The sequence below is a fragment of the Mustela putorius genome, unplaced genomic scaffold (assembly GCF_011764305.1).
Source record: "Mustela putorius furo isolate JIRA1106 unplaced genomic scaffold, ASM1176430v1.1 tig00537227_pilon_pilon_pilon, whole genome shotgun sequence".
Lineage (NCBI taxonomy): Eukaryota > Metazoa > Chordata > Mammalia > Carnivora > Mustelidae > Mustela > Mustela putorius.
Window position 1 is genome coordinate 11,560,227 of NW_025422368.1, and position 27,061 is coordinate 11,587,287.

Consider the following 27,061-nt stretch of genomic DNA (forward strand, 5'->3'; position numbering starts at 1 on the left):
TTACTTGATTCCCGTCCTGGCCACTTTCTCCTGTCTTTCTCACGGTTTCTCAGCTCGACTGTTTACTCTTAATCTTCCATAACACTGAATGTTGAAGAGCTTTGGGACACAGTGATCCCTTTGGGAATCTCATTCTACTTACAGATTTCAAATGATGTACCCAAATATATATCTCCAATTTGGATTATTCCTCTAAACTCCAATATCTAGCTCTTGACTAGCAAATCCACATGAAAGTCTCATCGGCATATCAAATTCAATAAATCCCCAACTACTTTCAGTATGTCTTCCAATAGCCTCTCTTCCTATCTCAAAATTTTTTTTAATTTTTTTTTTTATTTGACAGAGAGAAATCACAAGTAGATGGAGAGGCAGGCAGAGAGAGAGAGAGGGAAGCAGGCTCCCTGCTGAGCAGAAAGCCCAATGCGGGACTCGATCCCAGGACCCTGAGATCATGACCTGAGCCGAAGGCAGCGGCCTAACCCACTGAGCCACCCAGGCGCCCCCTATCTCAAATTTTTATTATTTCAAGAAATGGCATATATAATCTAGATACTCCAGCTAAAATCTAGCAACATCTTAGCTCCTCCATTTCTCTCACACCAACATGCAGTCCATCATCAAATTCTGTGAGGTGAAGCTCTAACATACATGTTACTATGGACTGAATCAAGTCTCCCAACATTCATATGATAAAGCCCTAATCTCCAATGTGATGATATTTGGCTATGGGGAGATAATTAGGTTTAGGTATGATCATGAAGGTTGGACTTTCATGATGGGATTAATGCCCTTATAAAAAGAGGAAAAGACACTAGAGCTCTCTCTGCCAAAAGAGGACACAGTGAGGAGGATGACCATCTGCAAGCCAGAAGAGAACCCTCACCAGAACATGACCATACTGACCCAGTGATTTCCCCCTTCCAGACTCCAGATGTTAGGGAAATGTATTTATGTTGGTTAAGCCACAGCTCATGGTGGTTTGTTGGGGCAGTCTAAGCTATAAGATATCTTAAATATCTAAAAATATCTATAGGTGACACCAAATATCACTTTCTCACTACCTCACTGCTACCACCTTCATCTGAATCCACACCATTTTCCCCTGGATTATTATGCCTACTAAAATTGTAGTATTCCTACAATTCAGTATTGTAACACTCTCCACTCCTAAAATCCCTTCTTCTCTCTTTCTTTTAACTGTTTTTTTTTTCAAGTACCACCCCTAATATAATGTAATATTTACTTTATTACCTGTCTCACTCTGGTAAGATTCAGATTCCATTAGCCTCTTCTCCTTCCACTGATGTGTTCTTAGAGTACTTAAAATAATATCGTATTCAAAATAGATTCTAAATAAATATTTGTTGAGTAAAAAGTCTTTAACTTTCCTCAAGAAACTGTCTTGAGGAAATCTTGAAGATAAATTTGAATTAACTGAAGTAGAGAAAAGTAGTTTCAGGAGAAGGGACCAGCATGAACAGAAGCCTGGAAAGGTGAATCATCTTGGTTACATTAAAAAATAAAAAGCCCATAATCCCATTCACAGACCTGTACCCCTGGGGATAAAAATATATGTTTATAAAAAAATAAAAAATTAAAAGTCAAAAAATAAAAATAAAATAAAAAAATAAAAAGCCCATTTTTCTCTAAACATAAATGAAGGTTGGGAGATGACAGCTTGTTAAAGAATTTCCCAGAGAGCAGATCATTAAGAACAATGTGTACTAACTACACAGTTGATTTTATAAGTTATGAGAACCACTGGGGGAAAGTTTCAGCAGAAGGACGAGACTTGGTATCCACGAACGTAGTTAAGAAGTTAATATAATAATCCAGATAGAAAATGATGTGGCCTTAAAATAGGGGTATGGTTCAGAATAGGGAGAATATTAAAGAGGTACACTCTGTTAGATTTCAGACAGAAGGAACATGGGGATTAGCAACATAAAATATTTGGAAAGTTTTCCAAAATAACAGGGCGGATGGTGACATAGTTCAGTGAGATGGAAATACAGCAGAGGAAATAAGTTTGGAGAAAAAGATAATGCATTTAGTTTGGGGGTGTTGAGTTAGAGCTATCTGTGGGGTATCCAGGTAATGATGGGGGAGATAGTAGCAAAGGATGCTTGACTTGAAATTTCTGTCTGCTCTGCCTTAGCCTAATCCATAAATTCCAGTGGAAGCAGTGATGTGTGGATACTTGTTTAACAACCAGCATTTAACAACCAGGAGACAAAGTCTGACTTATAGCATTTACCAATGTCCCTGGTTATATATATCCTCACCATGCCAACTTCAAGCTATAAACACGAGCTTTTTGTACATGATGTTGAAAGAGACACACCCAGCTGGTTCTCGGGATTTGGTACAAGGCGACTCTGGCACATAACTGAAAGCCTCCTAGTCTTGAAAATGTGTCCTTGGTGATATGATATTTCTAGGAATGCTACCTTTGACGATTACCTGTAGGCAACTGGTGTCATCATGGGGACATGCAGTGATCTTTCAGTCTTGTTGAAAGGTGAATTGATTTGAAACAACATTAGCGGAGGTGAGAGCCCCTGACTAGAAGATTGTTGGTTAGATTATTATTTGATTCAAGCATGAATAAGTTAATGGACCAGTTGACTTTTAGGGTTCCTTCCAACCTGTATTTGAGCCTATGTCTCTATTTTTGATACTTCATATAGAATCTCCAGCATTATTGCCAGTTGGGAAATTTTGCTAATGATGTTGGCAAAAGTAAGGTTCAAAAAAAAATAGCAATATAATGCAGTAATATTAGAAATCAAAATAGCAAATATTTTAGTTGGATGCTTTTGTTTTTGAGTTGCCTAAATGAATTCATATATACACATCACATATATGGTCTATAAGCACTCATGTGTGGCTTTGTCATGATATATTAACCTTCAATGTTTTTCCTTCTATAATTTGCTCCTGACCCCACTTTATTTTAGATATTCCCTATAATGTAAAATATAACAATGTATTTATTTTCTTAAAACCTCGATTAATTTATACATGTACCTGTGATTTATAGGGCAACTTTTGAGATAAACATTTTTGTATTAAAAATCATTTATCAAAAACCTGATGTGTACTGTAATTGCATAACATTTTCACTTAAAATTTAGAATTAATTATATAAATATATTTAAGAATATAATATAAAGACTGTATGTTTTGCAGTGAAGATTGGAAAATATGCAACTCTTCAGTGCTAAAAAGTTTCATTTATTTTTTTTAGTCACAGATCTTCTTTTTGCCCAAACAATATTTGGAAAAGCAGTGCCATTTGCCACAGCTGGAGATTGCTATAGTGCTGCCAGATGCCCACAGGTATTTCATATTTGTTTATTTTTCTCTCACTGTGGAAAAAAAATGGATACTGTTTCTCCGAATTTTCTTGACCAGAATATTGCAAAAGGCATAAGTAAATAGAAAAATGTAAATTTCCTATATGGAATTTTATGTCAAAGATTATAGATAAATTTTGGGGGGAAAAACATCTCTGCCAATTTTAGGTTTGTTTGAAAGGTGCAGTAACACAGATTGCAAATTGTTCAGAGCCTATTTTTCCTTCCACCATGCATTTTCATTTTTAATCTCTCCAGCTGGTCCCTGGAAACAAATGGTTGTACATAACAAAGTGAAGGAATGGATCACAAGCATGTGGCCTCCATACACGGCTGCTAGCATTGGTTATATCAGCTGTCTGAGTCCATACCAGTGTCAGAATAACTGTTATTTGTGAAATAGTGTGTTTCCATGACTTTGCTCTTGCTTTATTTTATTTTCAGAATTCTCTGCACACAGCCTTTAGGCCATCTCTGTGATTTCCAGTATAGAGTGTGCTTTCTAGGAGAAATTTACTCTCATCAAGAGATTTTATAAAGTCTATGTGAACATCAGCATTATAAGATGGAGACATGTAAGCTAGATTAATTTGGCATGGTTAGGAAGATTCATCACTAATTGAAACATCATGTGTAAGAAGTAATAATTATAATATTGATATTCTCAAGAGAAGTAGCTGATGGTTTGCCAGAGCCCTCTCTTGGGATTTCCCATTCACTATTTTCATCATGTGACAGAGAAGTCATGCTTATGTCGAAAAGAGAGGGCATTTTCTATACTATACAAAGATACTTAAAGGAGACCAAATGCATTAGAACTATGGGCTCAAATGAATAAGAAAAAAATTAACTGGAATGAATTTATAAATTTTAGGTCCAGAAATGCAAATAGAAGCTGGTGATGTTATATGAAAAAGACCTTGGTGTTTTATTCATCCATCATGAGTTCAATATGACTCATGTAGATTGTGGAGTAATTTCTAAACCACCCCATATGATCATAAAGTATCTAAACATAATATTAACACCAAAATATTTTAAATTTCTGTTTGAAAAGGGTAACTTTTAATCTATATAGGAGTAGGAGGCAAAAACCAGGGCGGGGGGAAAAGAGCATTTAAATCATGTCACACAAGGAAAATGAAGGTAACTAAGAAAAGAATGTGAAGTTATGGTAACTATCTTTAACTATTTAAAGAGCTCCATGAAAGAGGAATGAGGTCAGTGTGTTATTCCAGGAGGCATTAATAGAGTAACAGATTCCAGCTCAAGATAAAGAAGGTTTCTGACAAGAGAGAGTTGTCCAGTAAAAAATCTCCCAGATGTGGAACCCAATAAATCACTAATTTTTGCCTGTAGTTTTTATAAATTGGTCTTGTATCCTGAAACCCTGTTTAACTAATTTATTAGTTATAGTAGTTTTTTTTTTACAGGATTCTTTGGGACTTTCTATATACACTGTGATGTCATCTACAAATAAACATAGTTTTAATTCCTCCTTGGCAATATGGATGCTGTTTATTTCTTTATCTTGCCTCATTACCCTGTCTAAAACTTCTAGAGCAATGTTAAAGTGATGAGAGAAAAAAAAAATGATGAGAGTAGATACACTTGTTTTATTCCTGGTTTTAGGGGGAAAACATTCAGTCCATCATTAAGCGTGTTAGCTGTGAATGTTATAGATGCCTTAGTCAAGTTAAGGAAGTGCCCTTCTAGTCCTAATTTAAGTGGTTTTATCATGAAAGGGTGTTGGTTTTTGAAATGTTTCTGCATATGCTGAGGTGATCCTGAGGCTCTTGTCCATTACTGTAGTGATACGGTGTATCACACTGGTTGACTATTGTATGTTGAAACAACCTTGCATTCCTAGGAGAAATCCCATTTGGCCAGGTAGTATCATTCTTTTTATATGTTGCTAGATTTGACTTGATTTGTTGGGAATTTCTCATCTATTTTCATAAAAGACAACTGACCTAATCATTTTCTTGTGAGGTCCATATTCCAGTTTTGATATCAGGGAAATGTCAGCCTTATAAAGTGAATTGGGAAGTATTCCCTCCTCTTTTACTTTCTTGGAAGAGTTTGTGAAGAATTAATTCTTCTTTTTCTTTTTATCACATTTTAATTCCAGTATAGTTAACTTACAGTATTATTTTTCAGGTGTACAATATAGTGATTCAACAATTCTATACATTACCCAGTGTTCATGATGAGAAATGTTTTCTTTAATTCCCATCACCTATTTCACCCATTGTCCCCACCGAACTCCCCTCTGGTAACCATCAGTTTGTTCTCTATAGTTAAAAGCCTCTTTTTCTGTTTGTTTCTTTTTTCCTTTGTTTCTTAAATTCCACATATGCATAAAACCATATTAATTTCTTTCTGACTTATTTCACTCAGCATTATACTCTCTGGATCTATCCATGTTGTTGTAAATGACAAGAGTTTATTCTTTTTATGGCTGCATAATATTCCACGGTGTTATATGTTTATGTACACAACTTCCTCTTTATCCATTTGTCTCATTGTTAGCCCCAGGGGTACAGGTCTGTAAATCATCACGCTTATACACTTCACACCATTCATCATAACACATTTCCTCCCTGATGTCCATAACCCCACCACCCTCTGCATACCCCCCTCACCCCCGGCAACCTTCAGTTTGCTTTGTGAGATTAAAAGTCTCTTATGGTTTGTCTCCCGCCCGATCCCATCTTGTTTCATTTATTCTTTTCCTACCCACCAACACCTCCCCATTGCATCTCCACTTCCTCATATCAGGGAGATCATATGATAGTTGTCTTTCTCCAATTGACTTATTTCACTCAGCATAATACAGTCTAGTTCCATCCATGTCTTTGCAAATGGCAAGATTTCATTTCTTTTGATGGCTGCATAGTATTCCATTGTGTGTGTGTGTGAGTGTATACACACACACATATATACACACACAATGGAATACTATGCAGCCATCAAAAGAAATGAAATCTTGTCAAATATATATACAATCAATCAAATGATTGTATATATATATACACATATATATATATGTATGTGTATACACACACATGAGATATATATATATACATATATATGTGTATATATATATATATCTCATCTTCTTTATCCATTCATCTGCTGATGGACATCGAGGTTCTTTCCATAGTTTGACTATTGTAAACATTGCTGCTATAAACATTTGGGTGCACACGCCCCTTCAGATCACTACATTTGTATCTTTAGGGTAAATACCCAGTAATGCAATTGCTGGGTTGTAGGGTAGCTCTATTTTCAATTTTTTGAGGAAACTCCATGCTGTTTTTCATAGTGACTGCACAAGCTTGCTTTCCCACCAACAGTGTAGGAGGGTTACTCTTTCTCTGCATCTTCGCCAGCATCTCTCATTTCCTGACTTGTTAACTTTAGCCATTCTGATTGGCATGAAGTGGTATCTCATTGTGGTTTTGATTTGTATTTCTCTGATGCCAAGTAATGTGGAGCACTTTCTCATGTGTCTGTTGGCCATCTGGATGTCTTCTTTGCAGAAATGTCTGTTCATGTCATCTGCCCATTTCTTGATTGGATCATTTGTTTGGGTGTTGATCGTTTGTTTGGGTGTTGAGTTTGATAAGTTCATTATAGATTTTGGATACTAGCCCTTTATCTGATATGTCATTTGCAAATATCCTCTCCCATTCTGTCAGTTGTCTTTTGGTTTTGTTGACTGTTTCCTTTGCTGTGCAAAAGCTTTTGATCTTGATGAAGTCCCAATAGTTCATTGTTGCCCTTGTTTCCCTTGACGTTGGCGATGTTCCTAGGAAGAAGTTGCTGCTGCTGAGGTTGAAGAGGTTGCTGCCTGTGTTCTCCTCAAGGATTTGGATGGATTCCTTTCTCACATTGAAGTCTTTCATCCATTTGGATTCTGTTTTTGTGTGAGGTGTAAGGAAATGGTCCAGTTTCATTTTTCTGCCTGTGGTTGTCCAATCTTCCCAACACCATTTGTTCAAGAGACTGTCTTTTTTCCATTGGACATTCTTTCCTGCTTTGTCAAAGATTAGTTGACCATAGTGTTGAGGGTGCATTTCTGGGCTCTCTGTTCTGTTCCATTGATCTGTGTGTCTGTTTTTGTGCCAGTACCATACTGTCTTGATGATGACAGCTTTGTAATAGAGCTTGAAGTCCGGAATTGGGATGCCACCAACTTTGGTTTTCTTTTTCAACATTGCTCTGGCTACTTGAGGTTTCTTCTGGTTCCATATAAATTTTAAAATTACTTGTTCCATTTCTTTGAAAAAAATTGATGGGATATTGATAGGGATTGCATTAAACGTGTAGATTGCTTTAGGTAGCATAGACATTTTCACAATATTTATTCTTCCAATCCATGAGCATGGAACATTTCCCGTTTCTTTGTGTCTTCCTCCATTTCTTTCATGAGTACTTTATAGTTTTCTGAGTACAGATGATTTGTCTCTTTGGTTAGGTTTATTCCTAGGTATCTTATGGTTTTGGGTGCAATTGTAAATGGGATTGAATCCTTAATTTCTCTTTCTTCTGTCTTGCTGTTGTTATATTGAAATGCAACTGATTTCTGGGCCTTGATTTTATAATCTGACACTTTACTGAATTCCTGTACAAGTTCTAGCAGCTTTGGAGTGGAGTCTTTTGGTTTTTCCACATAAAGTATCATATCACCTGCAAGGAGTGAGAGTTTGATGACTTCTTTGCCAATTTGGATGCCTTTTATTTCTTTTTGTTGTCTGATTGCTGAGGCTAGGGCTTCTAGTACTATGTTGAATAGCAGTGGTGATAGTGCACATCTCTGCAGTGTTCTTGACTTTAGGGGAAAAGATCTCAGATTTTCCCCCTTGCGAATGATATTCATTGTGGGTTTTTCATAGATGGCTTTGATGATATTAAGGTGTGTACCCTCTATCCCTCCACTGTGAAGAGTTTTGATCAAGAAAGGATCCTGTACTTTGTCAAATGCTTTTTCAGCATGTATTTAGAGTATCATATGGTTCTTGTTCTTTCTTTTATTAACGTATTGTGTCACCTTGATTGATTTGTGGTTGTTGAACCAACCTTGCAGCCCTGGAATAAATCCCACTTGGTTGTGGTGAATCATCCTTTTAATGTACTGTTGGATCCTATTGGCTAGTATTTTGGTGAGAATTTTTGCATCTGTGTTCATCAAGGATATTGGTCTGTAATAATTCTCCTCCTCCTTCTCCTTCTTCTTCTTCTTCTCCTCCTCCTCCTCCTCCTCCTTCTTCTTCTTCTTCAGATTCTATTCATCCATTCAACAGATACAGATCACAGGTAGGCAGAGAGGCAGGCAGAGAGAGAGGAGGAAGCAGCCTCCCCATGAGCGGAGAGGCCAATGTAGGGCTCGATCCCAGGACCCTGGAATCATGATCTGAGCTGAAGGGAAAGGCCTTAACCCACTAAGCCACCCAGGTGCCCCTGTAATTCTTCTATTTGATGGGGTCTTTGTCTGGTTTTGGGATCAAGGTAATGCTGGCCTCATAAAATGAGTTTGGGAGTCCTCCTTCCATTTCTATTTTTTGGAACAATTTCAGGAGAATAGGAATTAATTCTTCTTTAAATGTTTGGTAGAATTCCCCTGAGAAGACATCTGGCCCTGGGCTCTTGTTTATTGGGAGATTTTTGATGACTGCTTCAATCTCCTTACTGGTTATGAGTCTGTTCAGGTTTTCTATCTCTTCCTGGTTCAGTTGTGGTAGTTATACGTCTCCAGGAATGCATCCATTTCTTTCAGATTGTCGAATTTGCTGCCCTATAGTTGCTCATACTATGTTCTTATAATTGTTTGTATTTCTTTGATGTTGGTTGTGACTCTCCTCTTTCATTCATGATTTTATTTATTTGGGTCCTTTCTATTTTCTTTTTGATGAGTCCAGCCAGTGGTTTATCAATCTTATTAATTCTTTCAAAGAACCAGCTCCTAGTTTCGTTGATTTGTTCTGCTGTTCTTTTGGTTTCTATTTCATTGATTTCTGCTCTGATCTTTATGATTTCTCTTCTCCTGCTGGGTTTAGGCTTTCTTTGCTGTTCTTTCTCCAGCTGCTTTAGGTGTAGGGTTAGGTTGTATATTTGAGACCTTTCTTTAGGACTGCCTTTGCTGTGTCCCACAGAATTTGAACTGTTGTGTTTTCATTATCATTTGTTTCCATGCATTTTTTCAATTCTTCTTTAATTTCCTGGTTGACCCATTCTTTCTTTAGAAGGATGCTATTTAGCCTCCATGTATTTGGGTTCTTTCCAAATTTCCTCTTGTGATTGAGTTTTAGCTTCAGAGCATTATAATCTGAAAATATGCAGGGAATGATTCCAATCTTTTGATACTGGTTGCGACCTGATTTATGACCCAGGATGTGATCTATTCTGGAGCATGTTCCATGTGCACTAGAGAATAATGTACATTCTGTTGCTTTGGGATGGAATGTTCTGAAAATATTTGTGATGTCCATCTGGTCCAGTGTGTCCTTTAAGGCCTATATTTCCTTGTTGATGTTTTGCTTGGATGATCTGCCCATTTCAGTGAGAGGGGTTTCAAAGTCCCCTACTATTGTTGTATTATTGTCAATGTGCTTCTTTGATTTTGTTATTAATTGGTTTTTATAGTTGGCTGTTCCTATGTTAGGGGCATAGATATTTAAAATTGTTAGATCTTCTTTTTGGACAGCCCCTTTGAGTATGATATAGTGCCTTCCTCATCTCTTATTATATATTATATATAAATATATATTTATATATAAATATATAAATATTTATATATTTATTATATTTATCTAATTTATCTGATATGAGGATTGCCACCCCAGCTTTCTTTTGATGTCCATTAGCATGGTAAATTATTTTCCACCCTGCCACTTTAAATCTGGAGGTGGGTCTAAAATGAGTTTCTTGTAGACAGTATATATTGATAGGTTTTGTATTTTTATTCATTCTGATACCTTGTGTTTTTTGATTGGGGCATTTAGCCAATTTACATTCAGGGTAACTATTGAGAGATATTAATTTAGTGCCATTATATTGCCTGTAATGTGACTGTTACAGCATATTGTCTCTGTTCCTTTCTGGTCTACTACTTTTAGGCTTTTTCTTTGCTTAGAGGACCCCTTTCAACATATCCTGTAAGACTGGTTTGGTGTTTGCAAATTCTTTTAGTTTTTGTTTGTCCTGGAAACTTTTTATCTCTCCTTCTATTTTCAGTGACAGCCTAGCTGGATATAGTATTCTTGGTTGCATATTATTCTTATTTAATGCTCTGAATATATCATGCCAGTTCTTTCTGGCCTGCCAGGTCTCTGTGGATAAGTCTGCTGTCAATCTAATATTTTTACTGTTGTACATTACAGACTTGTCCCATGCTGCTTTCAGGATTTTCTCTTTGTCACTAAGACTGGTAAGTTTTACTGTTAGATTACTGGGTATGGACCTACTCTTACTGATTTTGAGGGGAGTTCTCTGTGCCTCCTGGATTTTGATGCTTATTCTATTTGCCATATTAGGAAAATTCTCTATAATAATTAGCTCCAATATACCTTCTGCCCCCATCTCTCTTCTTCTGGAAACCCAATTATTTTAATGTTGTTTCATCTTATGGTATCACTTATCTCTCGAATTTTCCCCTCGTGGTCCAGTAGTTGTTTGTCTCTTTTTAGCTTAGCTTTTTTATTCTCCATCATTTGGTCTTCTATATCACTAATTCTCTCTTCTCCTTCATTTATCCTAACAGTAAGAGCCTCCTTTTTTTATTGTATCTCATTAATAGGTTTTTTATTTCAGATTGGTTATATTTTAGTTCTTTTATTTCTCCAGAAAGGGCTTTTATTTCTCCAAACATGGTTTCTCTAATATCTTTCATGTCTTTTTCGAGCCTAGATAGCACCTTGAGAATCATCATTCTGAACTCTAGATCTGACATATTACCACTGTCCATACTGATTATGTCCCTAGCCTTTGGTATTGCCTCTTGTTTTTTTTTTGTTTGTTTGTTTGTTTGTTTTGTTTTGTTTTTGTGGCGAGTTTTTCCACCTTTTCATTTTATCCAGATAAGAATATATGAACAAGAGAATAAAATACTAAAAGGGTGGCAAAGACCCCAGAAAAATGTATGCTAACCAAATCAGAAAAAAACCCAAATCAGGAGGAGAAGAAAGGGGGTAAAAAGAAGTTAAAATATTTTTTTAATTAAAAAAAAAAAATATATATATATATATATTATACTGGTGGATAGAACAGAGGCACCCACTTGATTTTGGTTGTTTTGGTCTCTTAGAAGAAAATAGCTTCTGAAATTTTAAAGAAAGAAAAACTTATATATATATACAAAAATAAGGGTTAAACATGATGAAGGGATGGAATATGACTGTAAAGATGAAAATAAAAAAAAATACTAAAAAAGCAATTGATTATATAAGTTGGTTGGAAAAAGAAGGAAAAAGGAAGTAGAGAGAATTTGCTCAGCCAGAGACTAGAACAGAGCCCTGTCCTAGATTTAGGTTATATTTTGATCTATTAGAAGTAATTGTATCCCAAATTTTTCTAGAAGAAAAAACCCCATATGTATACAAAAAATAAAATTAGATACAATGAAGTCATAAAATATGAGTATAATAAAAATATAATAAATAAAATAAAAATATGACTATAATAAATATGACTGTAATATAATATGACTATAATAGTCATAAATATGACTATAATAATGAAGGTTTAAAAAGATTTTTCATAGAAAGGTATTGTCAAGTTAAACCAGTTAAAAAATGTTAAAATGTTAAAAGAAGAAAGAGGAAAAGTTAAGAAAAATTAGAATAAGAAAAAATAAAATAAAATAAATTAATTAACTTTGCAAGACTAAAGAATCATGGGGAAGAAGCCATGAATTTTATGCTTTGCTTTCCCCTCCTCTGGAATTACACTGTTCTCCTTGATCAGTGATCTTGGTCTTGGCTGGATTTCTTGCTGATCTTTTGGGGGAGGGGCCTGTTGTAGTGATTCTCAAATGTCTTTGCCCACAGAATTGTGTCCTGCCCTTGCCTGGGGCAGGGTTAAGTAATCTGCTCAGGTTCTCTCTGGGGAGCTTTTGTTCCCTGAATGCTTTCCATAGAGCTCTGGAGGATGGGAATGATAATGGCAGTCTCCCAATCTCCAGCCTGGGAGGAGCCCAGACCTCAGGGTGTGGCATGCCTCAGTGTGCCTTTGGAGAAAAGCCGTCAGTCACTCCTGTCTTCCTGGCCTCCAGCCATGCTCTGAGCTCACCTAGCCTGTGCGTTTCTGTCTCTGGTGCACAGCCGCATTTGGAGTCTCCAAACCCAGCAGATTCCTGCCTCCAGAGAAGGAAGGTGAGTCTCCCTGGATCTGCCACTTGTGGGGTCTTTGCTCGAAGAGCAGTGGTCTAACTGTGCCTCAGATCATGATTTAAGGTAACCTTGAGCTGAGAGCTCACTCCTCCACTCCATCTCTGTAGCTGGGGTCTCCACCCTGATGCCTGTGAGCTTTGCTACACTCAGACACCCCCGATCCTTCTGTGACCCCATGGGGCCTGAGAACACACTGTTTCTGTGAGAGCTCCACCCCGCTTAGCCTCTGGAGCAATGTCCCTCAGTGGAGCAGACTTTTAAAAAGTTCGAATGTTGTGCTTCATTGCTCCACCGCTTGCTGGGAGCTGACCCCTGGCCCCCCATGGTCTATCTTCCCATCGTTTTGGATGCACTTCTCCACATCTCCTACCTTTCAGAAAGTGGTTGATTTTATGTTTCTAGAATTGCTGCTCTTCTCTTCGATCTCCTGTTGGGTTTGTAGGTGTTCTGAATGGTTTGATAACTGTCTAGCTGAACTCCTGAGACCTTATGTCATCTCAGTCTGCTACTCCTCCACCATCTTCTCTCTCTCCAGCTATCCATTCATCTCTTGATGAACATTTGGGCTGCTTCCGTAATTTAGCTATCGTAAATAATTCTACAATAAACATAGGGATGCATGTATCCCTTTGAATTAATTTTTTAGTATTTTAGGGATTAAAAACATACTAAGGTGATTACTGGATCATATGGTGGTTCTTTTTTTAATTTTTTGAGGAAACTCCATATTGTTTTCCATAATGGTTGAACCAGATTGACTTTTCACCAACAGTGCACAAGGGTTCCTTTCTCTCCATGTCCTCACACCAGCACCTGTTTCTTCTTTTGTTGTTGATCTTAGCTATTCTGACAGGTATGAGGTGATATGTCATTATGGTTTTGATTTGCATTTCCCTGATGATGAGTGATGATTAGCATCTTTTCATGTGTCTGTTGGCCATCTATACCTCTTCTTCGGAGAAATGTCTGTTCATGTCTTCTGCCCATTTTGTAGTTGGATTATTTGGAGTTTTTGGTGTTGTGTTATATGTTCTCTCTCTCTTTTTTTTTTTAAGAATTTATTTATTTGAAATTGAGAAAGAGAAGAGCAGCGGGGAGGGGCAGAGGAGAGAGAGAAGCAGACTTCCCACTGAGCAGGAAGCCAGATGTAGAACTCAATCCCCGGACCCTGGCATCATGACCTGAGCCAAAGACACTTAACTGACTGAGCCACCCAGGTGCCCCTATATAAGTTCTTTTTTTTTTTTTTTTAAGATTTGGATACTAACCCTTTATCAGATACATCATTTGCAATTACCTTCTCCAATTCAGTAGGTTGCCTTTTAGTTTTCTTGACTATTTCCTATTTCCTATGCTGTGCAGAATCTTTTTATTTTGATATAGTCCCAATAAATTATTTTTGCTTTTTTTTTTTTCCTCTTGGCTTAGGAGACATATCTAGAAAAATGTTGCTATGGCCAGTGTCAGAGAAACTACTGTCTAGGCTCTCTTCAAGGATTTTTATGGTTTCAGGTCTCACATTTAGGTAATTAATCCATTTTTAGTTTATTTTTGTGTATGATGCAAGAAAGTGGTTCAGCTTCACTCTTTTGCATGTAGCTGTCCTGTCTCCCCAATACCATTTGTTGAAGAGACTGTCTTTTTTACCATTGAATATCCATTCCTCTTCTGTCAAAGATTAATTGAACATATAATCTTGGGTTCATTTCTGAATGAATTAGGTTTTCTGTTTTGTTCTAGTGATGTATGTATTTTTTGCATCAGTATCATACTGTTATGACTCCTACAGCTTTATGATATAACTTAAAGTCTAGAATTGTGATACCTCCAGTTCTGTTTCTCTTTCTTAAGATTGCTTTGGCTATTCAAAATTTCTTGTGGTTTCATACAAATTTTAAGATTGTTCTAGTTCTGTGAAAAATACTGTTGGTATTTTGATAGGGATTGCATTAGGTCTGTAGATTGCTTTGGGTAGTATAGACATTTTAACAATATTTCTTTTCCCAACCCTTGAGTGTGTATTGTCTTCAATGTTTATAGTTTCCAGGATTTAGGTCTTTTACCTCTTTGCTTAAGTTCATTCCTAGATATTCTATTGTTTTTTTGGTATACTCATAATTGGAATTGTTTTCTTAATTTCACCTTTGCTGCTTCATTGTTAGTATATGGGAATGCAACAGTTTCTGTACATTGATTTTGTATCCTATGACTTTACTGAACTCATTTACCAGTTCTAGCATATTTTGGGAGGGTATTTAGGCTTTTCTATAGTCTCATATCATCTGCAAATAATGAGAGTTTTGCTTCTTCCTTACCAATTTGGATGTCTTTATTTCTTTTTGTTGTCTGATTGCTGTGGCTAGGACTTCGTGAGAATGGACATCCTTGTCGTATTCCTGGTCTTAAGGGAAAAGCTCTATTTTCACTGTTAAGTATAATGTTGGCTGTGGATTTTTCACATAAGGTCTTTATTATGTTGAAGTATATTCCCTCAAGACTTAATTTGCAGAGGGTTTTTTTTTTTTTAATCATGAGTGGATGTTGTACTTTGTCAAATGCTTTTTCTGCATCTATTAAAATAATCATATGGTTTTTATCCTTTCTCTTGTTGATGTGTCACATTGATTATTTTATGAATATTGAGCCACCATGGCATCCTGGGAACAAATCCCACTTGATTGTGGTGAATGATTTTTATTTAACATATTGTTGGATTCAGTTTGCTAGTATTTTGTTGAGGATTTTTGCATCTGTGTTTATCAGAGATATTGATTGTTTGTTCTCTCTCTCTCTCTCTCTCTCTGTGTGTGTGTGTGTGTGTATTTGTTGTCCATTTGGTTTTTGGTATCAGGGTGATACTGGCCTCATAGAATGAGCTTAGAAGCTTTCCTTCCTTTTGTATTTTTTGGAACAGTTTGAGAAGAATTGGTATTAACTCTTTCAATATTTGGTAGGATTTAACTCTTAAAATATTGGTAGAATTTACCTGTGAAGCTACCTGGTCCTGGTCTTTTGTTATGGGGAAGGTTTTTTGTTTTTTGTTTTTTTTTGTTTTTAATTGATTCCATTTTATTGCCAGTAATTGGTCTATTCAAATGTTCTCATTCCTCCTGCTTTAGCTTCACTGGGTTATACGTAGGAACAAAGAGACCAACTCTTGATTTTGTTGTTTTTCTCTATTTTTTATTTGTTTAATCAATTTTCAGACTATTCTTTATCATTTCTTTATTTATACTTGCTTTAGATTTAATTTGCTCTTTTTCCAATGTCTTAAGGTGGAAGGTCAGGTTATTGATATGTCTTTTTTCTCTTTTAATATAAGCATTTCCTGATTTAAATTTCCTTTTATGTATTTATTTTGCTGCATCCTCTGAGTTTTGGTGTGTGGTGTGTTCATTTTCATTCATCATAAAGTATTTTCCATTATCACCTGGGAGGTCTTCTTTGACTTACTGGTTCTTTGACAGTGTAGTGTTTGATTCCTACATATTTATGAATTTCCCAGATTTCCTTCTGTCACTGAGTTCTTTCCATTGCGATTGAAAAATACAACTTTGTTTTCTATATACATACTCTTAAATGCATTGAGTCTTGTCTTATGGCATAGCATATGGCTATTCTGGAAAATGTTCAATATTGCTTGGAAAGAATGTGTATTCTGTTGTTGATGAAATATTCTATAGATGTTTGTCAGGCCCAATTGTTTTGAAGTATTGCTCAGCTTTTCCATTCCTTGTTGATCTTCTGCCTAGCTGTTCTATTCACTGAAACATTGCAATTATTATTGAATTGTCTATTTCTCACTTTAATCTTTCTTTGGGTTTTATTTACCTACTTTGGAATTTTTATATATGGTTATGATTATAGTTGTCATAATTTCATGACATATCAATACTTTTATCATTATAAAATGTACTTCTTTATCTGAAGTAGCATTTTTTTGTTTGTTTTAGAAGTCTAATTTATCTGACATTAGAATGGTCACTCAGCTTACGGATAATTCATGATATATGATTTTATCCCATTTACTTTTAGCCTATTTACATCTTTGGATCTTAAGAGTATCTCCTATAGAGGGCACTTCATTGGATCTCTGCCTTTGATGAGTTGTTTAATGATATTGATATGTCTTGATTTATATTTGCCATTTTACTTTGTTTTCTGTATGTCTTCTGTTGTTTTTGATCCTCCATTTCTTCTTTACTGCTTTCTTTTCTTATCAACTGAATGTTTTTGAATATAGCATTTTAATTTCCTTAATAAATTTTTCATTATTTTTTTAATTTAACTAAATTAAGAAAGCATTTTCATTAATTGCTTTCTTAATTGCTGCTAGAGAGTTTACAACATACATCTTAACTTATCAGAATTGGTTTCAGATTTATACTACCTAATTCTAGTTAAATATAGAAACTTTTCTCCTTTATGTGCTCTATTTCCTGTTCCTTTTGTGGTGTTATGTTTGTTATACAATCTACATATGTAGCAAACCCACAATACATTTTTATAATAATTTTATGGTTTTTAGAAAATATGAGAGAAATAATGAGAAATTATGTATTTATAGGTTTTTATGTGAACTTTTACAGTTAACATTTCTAGGGTTCTTTTCTTCCTGTGGTTTTGAGTTATTAGCTGGTGTCCTTTCCTTACTCCCAAACAGCTTTTCTTCCATCTGCCTTCCATTTTTGTCATTATTATTAAATATATTACCTTTATAAACATTACAGTTCATTAATATAATCATTTATTTATTGGCTTATACAATTGTTTTAAAATAAGTTATGGAAAGAAAGGAAAAGAAATGTGCAACTGCAGCATCTTTTATAATTATCTACAAAATTACCTTTATAAATACTATTTGGTAGTTTTGTATTAATGTCTAGTATTACTTGATTTCATGAAAAAGGCTTGTATTGTTATGTACGTTCCTCTCAGGACCACCTTTGCTGTGTCCCAAAGATTTTGAAAAGTTATGTTTTCATTTTCATTTGTTTCCATGAATTTTTTCAATCTTTCTTTAATTTCCTGGTTGACCCATTGGTATTACTTGATTTCAGCTTGAAGAGCTTCCTTTAACGTATCTTGTAAAACGGGACCATTAATAAACAAATCTTCTCTGTTTTGTTTATTTGGAAATGCCTTCATCTTGAAAAATCGATTTGGTTGTTATAAAATTCTCAACTTACAGTTTTCATTTTTCAGTACTTTACATATATCACCCCATTGTCTTCTGTATTTTAGATAAAAACATGGAAGGTAGCTATTTATCTTATTGGAGTTCTTATGTCATTTATCTCTTGATATGTACAGATTTTCTTTGTCTTTGACTTTCATTATCTTTAGTATCACATATTTGGATGTGGATCTCTGTGTATCTGCCAAACTTAAAATCTATTGAGTTTCTTAGAAGTGTAGATTAACGTATTTCACCAAATTTGGAAATTTTTCAGGTATTATTTATTTAAACATATCCTTTACTCCTTTCTCCTTTCCTTCTGGTATTCCCATTATGCATACATTGGTGCATTTAGTGGTTGCACCTAAATTCTCTGTTTATCTGAGGCTCCGTTCATTTTCCTTCTTTTTTCTCTCTGTTCTTCAGATTGCATCTTCATTATTGATATCTGTTCAATTCTTTCTTCTGCCTGCTCCAATCTACTGTTTGAGCCCCTCTACTGACGTTTGTCTTTTTGGTTATTGTACATTTCAGCTCTGAAATTGTCCTTTTCTTCTTTTTCTAAATGTAACTGCTATCTCTATATTGACATTTTCTATTTGATGAGACATTATTATCATACCTTTCTTTAAAAGATGGTTTTCTTTAGTTCTTTGAACATATTTATAATAGCTGCTTTGAAGTCTTTATCTGCTCAGCCAGACATCTGAAACCTCTCACAGGCAGTTTCTAATGCCTTTTCCCCCTAAATCTGAGTCATCCTTTCCAGTTTCTTTGCATATCTCAGTTTTTTGTTGAAAACTGGGAATTTTAGATCATGTATTTTAGTAGCTATGGACACTAAATCTCAGCTCCTCCCACCAAAGTCTTGTTTCTTGCTTGCTTATTTATTTGCTTAGTTCCTTGGCTGGACTATTTCAGTGACCTCTGTTTTCCCTGTGTAGTCTTTGATATCACTCCTTGGAGGGCACAGCCTTGGATATGTACACAGTCACTCTGATCCTCCTGGAATGATGGTGTTTTTAGCTGGAATCTCTGTCTCTTTCCCAACTCCCCATTAAGTTTTTAAGTTGGTCTGAATCTACTGATACCATGTTCAGCTCTTAGTTTCACCTAATTGCTAGATGATTGTTCTATTCTTTCAATAACATCATGGAGGAGTAAATTACTCCATTGTCTGATTCAACTAAATTTGAGCCTTTTGGCCAGGGTGGTATTGCAGGTTCTTTGAGGTCAGGTAAGACCTCAAAAGGAGCCATTCTTAGCTGTTTCTTTCCTTGATTCTCTCTGTTAAATTCAGTTTTATCTACCATTTTGTTTTTTGCTCTCATTGAGTTGTCACCACTTTCCTCTTAGCTGCACACCATTAAAATCTCATTTTCAATAACATCTATAGGCTTGAAATTTTCCCATGTTCTTTCTCAAATAAGCTCATACCTCTTAGAAAAGGCTATGGTATTTTTGTCCTTACATCTTGACTCTCTTCTAAGGAAGAAACATTGCACCAATTCTGTGGATCTAGGGATAGGGCCAAATTCTCAGAGTAACATTACCACTTTTTAAGCAGGATGTTGAGTCATAGCAGTAGGCCCTGGTCTTCTTGGCTTGCCCTTCTCTGCATAGAACCTCCGCTTTAGCAGTGATTTTGAACGGGGATGATTTGAGTCTTGCATTCTCAGCTTACCATGCCTGGGGCAGATCTTCTGTTCTATGAGTAGGAACTGAGTGGCAGAGCCCCAGCTATTCTTGCTTGTAATAGAGCTTCTGTAAACTGGGTGAGATGAGAATTCCTGGGGGTTTTTCCCTCCCAAGAGAAAACCTAACCCTAGTAGGGAGCTAGGGAAATAGAATCTTGTGTTCCCATCAAGAGTAAAACTGTCATCTTACTGAGGTAGGAGGAGAGGGCAGGTCATGGTTCAAATGCCACAGACACTCTTTTTACCTAGATACAGATTTTTGTGAATTAATGTTTTCCATTTGTTGTATAACCTTGGGATATTTTTTCAGAGACCTTAAATAGTTGTTATATTTTATAATTTTTACCAGTTATGGTTGTTTTGCTGGAGAGTGAGACCATAGAGGTCCTCAAGTTGCCAAACAGAAATGTTTCCTCTCTTGGCTATATTTATAAAGGTAAATCGGCAGGGAAGTCTTAAGTTATCATTTGCTCTTTGAAGCTGGTTAGCTCTATCTCTGTCCATTCTTCCCCTTTCCCACCTCACTCATATTGGTCTGTCAGATGATTGGTCTTCTTCCCAGAATGTGACTCTCTGACCCACACCTTTTATTCAATTATGTTCTTAGGACTGTCCTTATCTTGATCAACTCTGAAGTCTTAAATATTGTCTCTTCAGACATCTCTTCTAAAATCAAGGATGTGAAATCTAAAATTTTTAACATTCTCAGCAAATTTTTTAAAAAGATTTATTTATTTATTTATTTATTGAGAGATTGAGAGAGAGAGAAAGAGAGAGAGTAGCATGCACAAGAAGGGGAAAGGTAGACAAGGAGAGAAGCTGACTCCCTGCTATGTTGAGAGCCAGACTTGGGGCTTGATTGTACAACCAGCCCAAGATCATGCCCTGAGCCAAAATCAGGAGTTCAATGTTTAACTGACTGAGCCACCCATGTGTCCCTCTCAGCAAAATTTTTACTCAGGTTTGGATTTTTTAAAATAACACTTCCATTTAAATAGAGATTTAGTAGAGATTAAGTAGGGAGTATTCATTCTTTAGTGATCAACCCATGTCAAGACTGATCAACTTTGTCCAGCAACCCATCCTTCCTGTAACCTGTGCCTTCTCATCAAATACTTGATGTGATTAGAGAGAAGTAAACTGAGAATGCCACTTAGAGTTGTGAAAGTCTGATACAGGGTCTCAGAGATGCCATTACTTTGGAAAGGTTGTGAAGTTCTGGGAATCCAGTCCTTTTTATTACATGTTGAATTGAGTAAGGTCTTGTCAGTGAGACCTCAACAAAATTCACAAGAGAGCTGATATTCAAGTAAATCATATACCTGTCAAGTGGAGTCAAAACTTTTATCTTGTTTAACTTTACTAAGGGGAAATAATAAAAAATTAATTACTATAAATAGAATATTTCTTGATGAGTGTGGAATTGGAATAAGAAGTATTAGCACAATTGGAGTTTTAAAAGGTAAGAGAGCTATTTCCATTAATTTCTAAATCCTTTTCTCCAGTTTCAATGTAACCCCTTTTCCTCCCTATAATATCTTGTGAAAGATATAAACTAGGTAACCCCACTTTATACTTAGGAGAAACAGACATTATATGTTAATAACCTACCTAAGATCCTTGAGAAAGTCACAGAAAGAACCAGTACAGTAATAAAATATTCCTCTCTACTGATCAAGGTGAGATGCCTCCCTCACATAGCTCTCCAGATATCTGGAATGCAGAGTTTTATTTCCCAAGTTAGATGTTATTGGGCATAGATAAGTATGTATTATCAACAGGAACTTTGCCCATCTATATTCATTCTCTATTCAAGTGACTGAGGTTTCTGTTACCAAAAATACAGAATGTCTAGTATTCTTAGAGATGTTCCGTCAAATATATAAACCAGATCCTGTGTTAAGTTATACAACATCTGCATGAATACTCTCCAGATGTTTGATGTCACAGAAAGAACTTATTTTGTTTGGGATTCATCAAAACCACATCCTCTGTGATTGCATATGACAGGGCACTTTGGGACATGAATGCTAAAAAGAGAATGGATACATATGGCACTCCTTAGGGAAAATAAACTTTGCCACATTGCAATATAAGATGAAGTTAAGGAGTGTGATGTGACTTTAGAATACATACATCAAAAGTGAAGTAAAGTAAAATGTTTGGTACTTTTCAAAGAGCCACAAAAATTTGACAATAAAACATATCATGTATCTCTTCAGCCGTTTTGTGATTAAAACTGATCACATAAGAGAAATAACCACATTCAGCCAATGTCAATAGATCATGGCCAGCATTATTTTGAATATTCAGAGCCAGTTAAATGTTTTGAACATATATTTTCTTACTATAAGAATGTAGAGTTGGATATATATCCATAAGGTTTACCTTTTTTATTATATTGTTTAGATGATCCCTCTCCTTATTTTTCCCTGCTTGATCTGTCTTGTTACTAAAAGTAGTGTATTAAAAATTCCTATTGGGGGTTTCTGCCTATGTCTACTTGCATCTCCTGTGGTTTTGCTTCATAAAAGTTGCTGTGTTATGCAATTCATAATGTTTACATGTTATTTCTTCTTTGTAAATTATGGTTTCTAGTACTGATTTGTCATGTTTTCCTGATTTAAGGCTTGAATTCTACTGTCTCTTAGGATTGTTGCCCCTATTCTTTGTTTATGTTCATTTTCCTTGAGTATTTTCTTGATCATCCTTTTAATTTTAGCCTTTATGAATCACTTTAAGTGTGTCCCTTACATATAACATGTTGTTGGGTTTTATTTGCAAGGGAATTGAAAAATTTATTCTTCAAATAAAATGTTACACCCATTCAAATTAAAAAAAAATTTTTGTAACATACAGAAAAAATTGCCCTTTTTAGTATGCAGTTTTAACATATGTATAGATAATTTTTTCATTTTTAATATTTAATTTTTTGTGTTGAATTCCAGTTTTTCTTTTTTATAACATATAATGTATTATTTGTCCCATGTTATAGGTCTGTGAATCATTAGGCTTACACATTTCATCACACTCACCATAGCACATACCCTCCCCAATGTCTGTAACCTACCAACGCTATCCCTAACCCCGCCCCACCACCAAGCAACCCTCAATTTGTTTCATGAGGTTAAGAGTCTTTTATGGTTTGTCTCCCTGCAATTCCATCTTGTTTCATTTTTTTTCCTTCCCTATCCCCTATAACCCCCACACTGCTTCTCAAATTCCTCATATCAGAGAGATCATATGATAATTGTCTTTCTCTGATAGACTTTATTTGCTCAGTGTAATACCCTCTAGTTCTACCTATGTTGTTGCAAATAGCAAGATTTAATTTTTGATGGCTGCACAGCATTTTTATACACACACACACACACACACACACACACACACACACCATATCTTCTTTATCCATTCACCTGTTGATGGATATCTAGGCTATTTCATATATGGCTCTTGTGGACATTGCTGCTATAAACATGCAGTTACAAGTGATCCTTTGGATCGCTACATTTGTACCTTTAGGGTAAATACCCAGTAGTGCAATTGCTGGGTTGTAGGGTAGCTCTATTTTCAATTTTTTGAGGAAACTCCATGCTGTTTTTCATAGTGACTGCACAAGCTTGCTTTCCCACCAACAGTGTAGGAGGGTTACTCTTTCTCTGCATCTTCGCCAGCATCTCTCATTTCCTGACTTGTTAACTTTAGCCATTCTACTAGTGTGATTTGATAATCTCACTGCGGTTTTGATTTGTACTTTCATGATGCCAAGTGATGTGGAGCACTTTCTCATGTGTCTGTTGGCCATCTGGATGTCTTCTTTGCAGAAATGTCTGTTCATGTCATCTGCCCATTTCTTGATTGGATCATTTGTTTGGGTGTTGATCGTTTGTTTGGGTGTTGAGTTTGATAAGTTCATTATAGATTTTGGATACTAGCCCTTTATCTGATATGTCATTTGCAAATATCCTCTCCCATTCTGTCAGTTGTCTTTTGGTTTTGTTGACTGTTTCCTTTGCTGTGCAAAAGCTTTTGATCTTGATGAAGTCCCAATAGTTCATTGTTGCCCTTGTTTCCCTTGACGTTGGCGATGTTCCTAGGAAGAAGTTGCTGCTGCTGAGGTTGAAGAGGTTGCTGCCTGTGTTCTCCTCAAGGATTTGGATGGATTCCTTTCTCACATTGAAGTCTTTCATCCATTTGGATTCTGTTTTTGTGTGAGGTGTAAGGAAATGGTCCAGTTTCATTTTTCTGCCTGTGGTTGTCCAATCTTCCCAACACCATTTGTTCAAGAGACTGTCTTTTTTCCATTGGACATTCTTTCCTGCTTTGTCAAAGAAGATTAGTTGACCATAGTGTTGAGGGTGCATTTCTGGGCTCTCTGTTCTGTTCCATTGATCTGTGTGTCTGTTTTTTTGTGCCAGTACCATACTGTCTTGATGATGACAGCTTTGTAATAGAGCTTGAAGTCCGGAATTGGGATGCCACCAACTTTGGTTTTCTTTTTCAACATTGCTCTGGCTACTTGAGGTTTCTTCTGGTTCCATATAAATTTTAAAATTACTTGTTCCATTTCTTGAAAAAAATTGATGGGATATTGATAGGGATTGCATTAAACGTGTAGATTGCTTTAGGTAGCATAGACATTTTCACAATATTTATTCTTCCAATCCATGAGCATGGAACATTTCCCGTTTCTTTGTGTCTTCCTCCATTTCTTTCATGAGTACTTTATAGTTTTCTGAGTACAGATGATTTGTCTCTTTGGTTAGGTTTATTCCTAGGTATCTTATGGTTTTGGGTGCAATTGTAAATGGGATTGAATCCTTAATTTCTCTTTCTTCTGTCTTGCTGTTGTTATATTGAAATGCAACTGATTTCTGGGCCTTGATTTTATAATCTGACACTTTACTGAATTCCTGTACAAGTTCTAGCAGCTTTGGAGTGGAGTCTTTTGGTTTTTCCACATAAAGTATCATATCACCTGCAAGGAGTGAGAGTTTGATGACTTCTTTGCCAATTTGGATGCCTTTTATTTCTTTTTGTTGTCTGATTGCTGAGGCTAGGGCTTCTAGTACTATGTTGAATAGCAGTGGTGATAGTGCACATCTCTGCAGTGTTCTTGACTTTAGGGGAAAAGATCTCAGATTTTCCCCCTTGCGAATGATATTCATTGTGGGTTTTTCATAGATGGCTTTGATGATATTAAGGTGTGTACCCTCTATCCCTCCACTGTGAAGAGTTTTGATCAAGAAAGGATCCTGTACTTTGTCAAATGCTTTTTCAGCATGTATTTAGAGTATCATATGGTTCTTGTTCTTTCTTTTATTAACGTATTGTGTCACCTTGATTGATTTGTGGTTGTTGAACCAACCTTGCAGCCCTGGAATAAATCCCACTTGGTTGTGGTGAATCATCCTTTTAATGTACTGTTGGATCCTATTGGCTAGTATTTTGGTGAGAATTTTTGCATCTGTGCTCATCAAGGATATTGGTCTGTAATTCTTCTTTTTGATGGGGTCTTTGTCTGGTTTTGGGATCAAGGTGATGCTGGCATCATAAAATGAGTTTGGAAGTTTTCCTTCCATTTCTATTTGTTGGAACAGTTTCAGGAGAATAGGAATTAGTTCTTTAAATGTTTGGTAGAATTCCCCTGGGAAGTCATCTAGCCCTGGGCTTTTGTTTATTTGGAGATTTTTGATGACTGCTTCAATCTCCTTTCTGGTTATGAGTCTGTTCAGGTTTTCTATCTCTTCCTGGTTCAGTTGTGGTCGTTTATACATCTCTAAGAATGCATCCATTTCTTTCAGATTGTTGAAGTTGGTGCCATATAGTTGCTCATACTGTGTTCTTATAATTGTTTGTATTTCTTTGGTGTTAGTTGTTATCTCTCCTCTTTCATTCATGTTGTTATTAATTTGGGACCTTTTTCTTTTCTTTTTGTTAAGTCTGGCCAGAGGTTTATCATTCTTATTAATTCTTTCAAAGAACCAGCTCCTAGTTTCGTTGATTTTCTCTGCTATTTCATTGACTTCTGCTCTGATTTTTGTGATTTCTCTTCTCATGCTGGGTTTAGGCTTTCTTTGCTATTCTTTCTCCATCTCCTTTAGATGTAGGGTTAGTTTGTATACTTGAAACCTTTCTTGTTTCTTGAGAAAGGCTTGTATCACTATATACTTTCCTCTCAGGTCACATTTGCTGCATCTCAAAGTTTTTGAATAGTTCTGTTTTCATTTTAATTTGATTCCATGAATTTTTTTCAATTCTTCTTTAATTTTCTGATTGAACTGAAAAGAACTTACTTCTTAGAAGAATGCTCTTTAGCCTCCATGTATTTGAGTTCTTTCCAACTTTTCTCTGTGATTGAGTTCTAGTTTCAAAGCCTTGTGGCCTGAAAATATGCAGGGAATGATCCCAATCTTTCAGTATGGTTTGTGACCTGATTTGTGACCCAGGATGTGATCTATTCTGGAGAATGTTCCATGTGCACTAGAGAAGAATGTGTATTCTGTTGCTTTGGGATGGAATGTTCTGAACATATCTGTGTTGTCCATCTGGTCCAGTGTGTCATTTAAAGCCTTTATTTCCTTATTGATGTTTTGCTTGGATGATCTTGGAAGTTTTGCTTGGATGATGGATGTTAACGTCCCCTACTATTGTTGTATTATTGTCAATGTGTTTCTTTGATTTTGTTATTAATTGGTTTATATAGTTGGCTGTTGCTACGTTAGGGGTATAGATATTTAAAATTGTTAAATCTTGTTGGATGGCCCCTTTGAGTATGATATAGTGCCCTTCCTCATCTCTTATTATATTTTTGGCTTAAAATCTAATTTATCTGATATGAGGATTGCCACCCCAGCTTTCTTTTGATGTCCATTAATATGCTATATTGTTTTCCAACCCCTCACTTTCAATCTGGATGTGGCTTTGGGTCTAAAATGAGTTTCTTCTAGACCGCATATTGATTTTGTTGTTGTTGTTGTTGTTTGTTTGTTTGTTTGTTTTTTATCCATTCTGATAACCTGTGTCTTTTGATTGGGCCATTTAGCCATTTACATTGAGGGTAACTGTTGAGAGATATGAATTTAGTACCATTGTATTGCCTGTCAGGTGACTGTTACTATATATTGTCTCTGTTCCTTTCTGTTCTACTACTTTTAAGCTCTCTCTTTGCCTACAGGCACCCTTTCAATATTTCCTGTAGGGCTAGTTTTGTGTTTGCAAATTCTTTTAGTTTTTGTTTGTCCTGGAAACATTTTATCTCTCCTATTTTCAGTGACAACCTAGGTGGATATAGTATTCTTGGTTGCATATTAGTCTTGTTTAATGCTCTGAATATATCATGCCAGTCCTTTCTGACCTACCACGTCTCTGTTGATAGGTCTACTGGCAATCTAATATTTCTACCATTTTATGTTACAGACCTCTTGTCCC

General features: G+C 35.8%; 1 protein-coding gene across 2 annotated transcripts in view; it reads left to right on the top strand.

Annotated features, from left to right (window-relative positions):
* ADAMTS20 (ADAM metallopeptidase with thrombospondin type 1 motif 20) overlaps nt 1-27,061 on the top strand; it is a 193,499-nt gene that overhangs the window by 156,387 nt on the left and 10,051 nt on the right. For both annotated transcript variants that reach the window (XM_004765562.2, XM_045073142.1), the window contains exon 37: nt 3,254-3,345. In XM_004765562.2, coding sequence (XP_004765619.1) covers nt 3,254-3,345 — 92 coding nt within the window. The remainder of the gene's footprint in view (nt 1-3,253; nt 3,346-27,061) is intronic.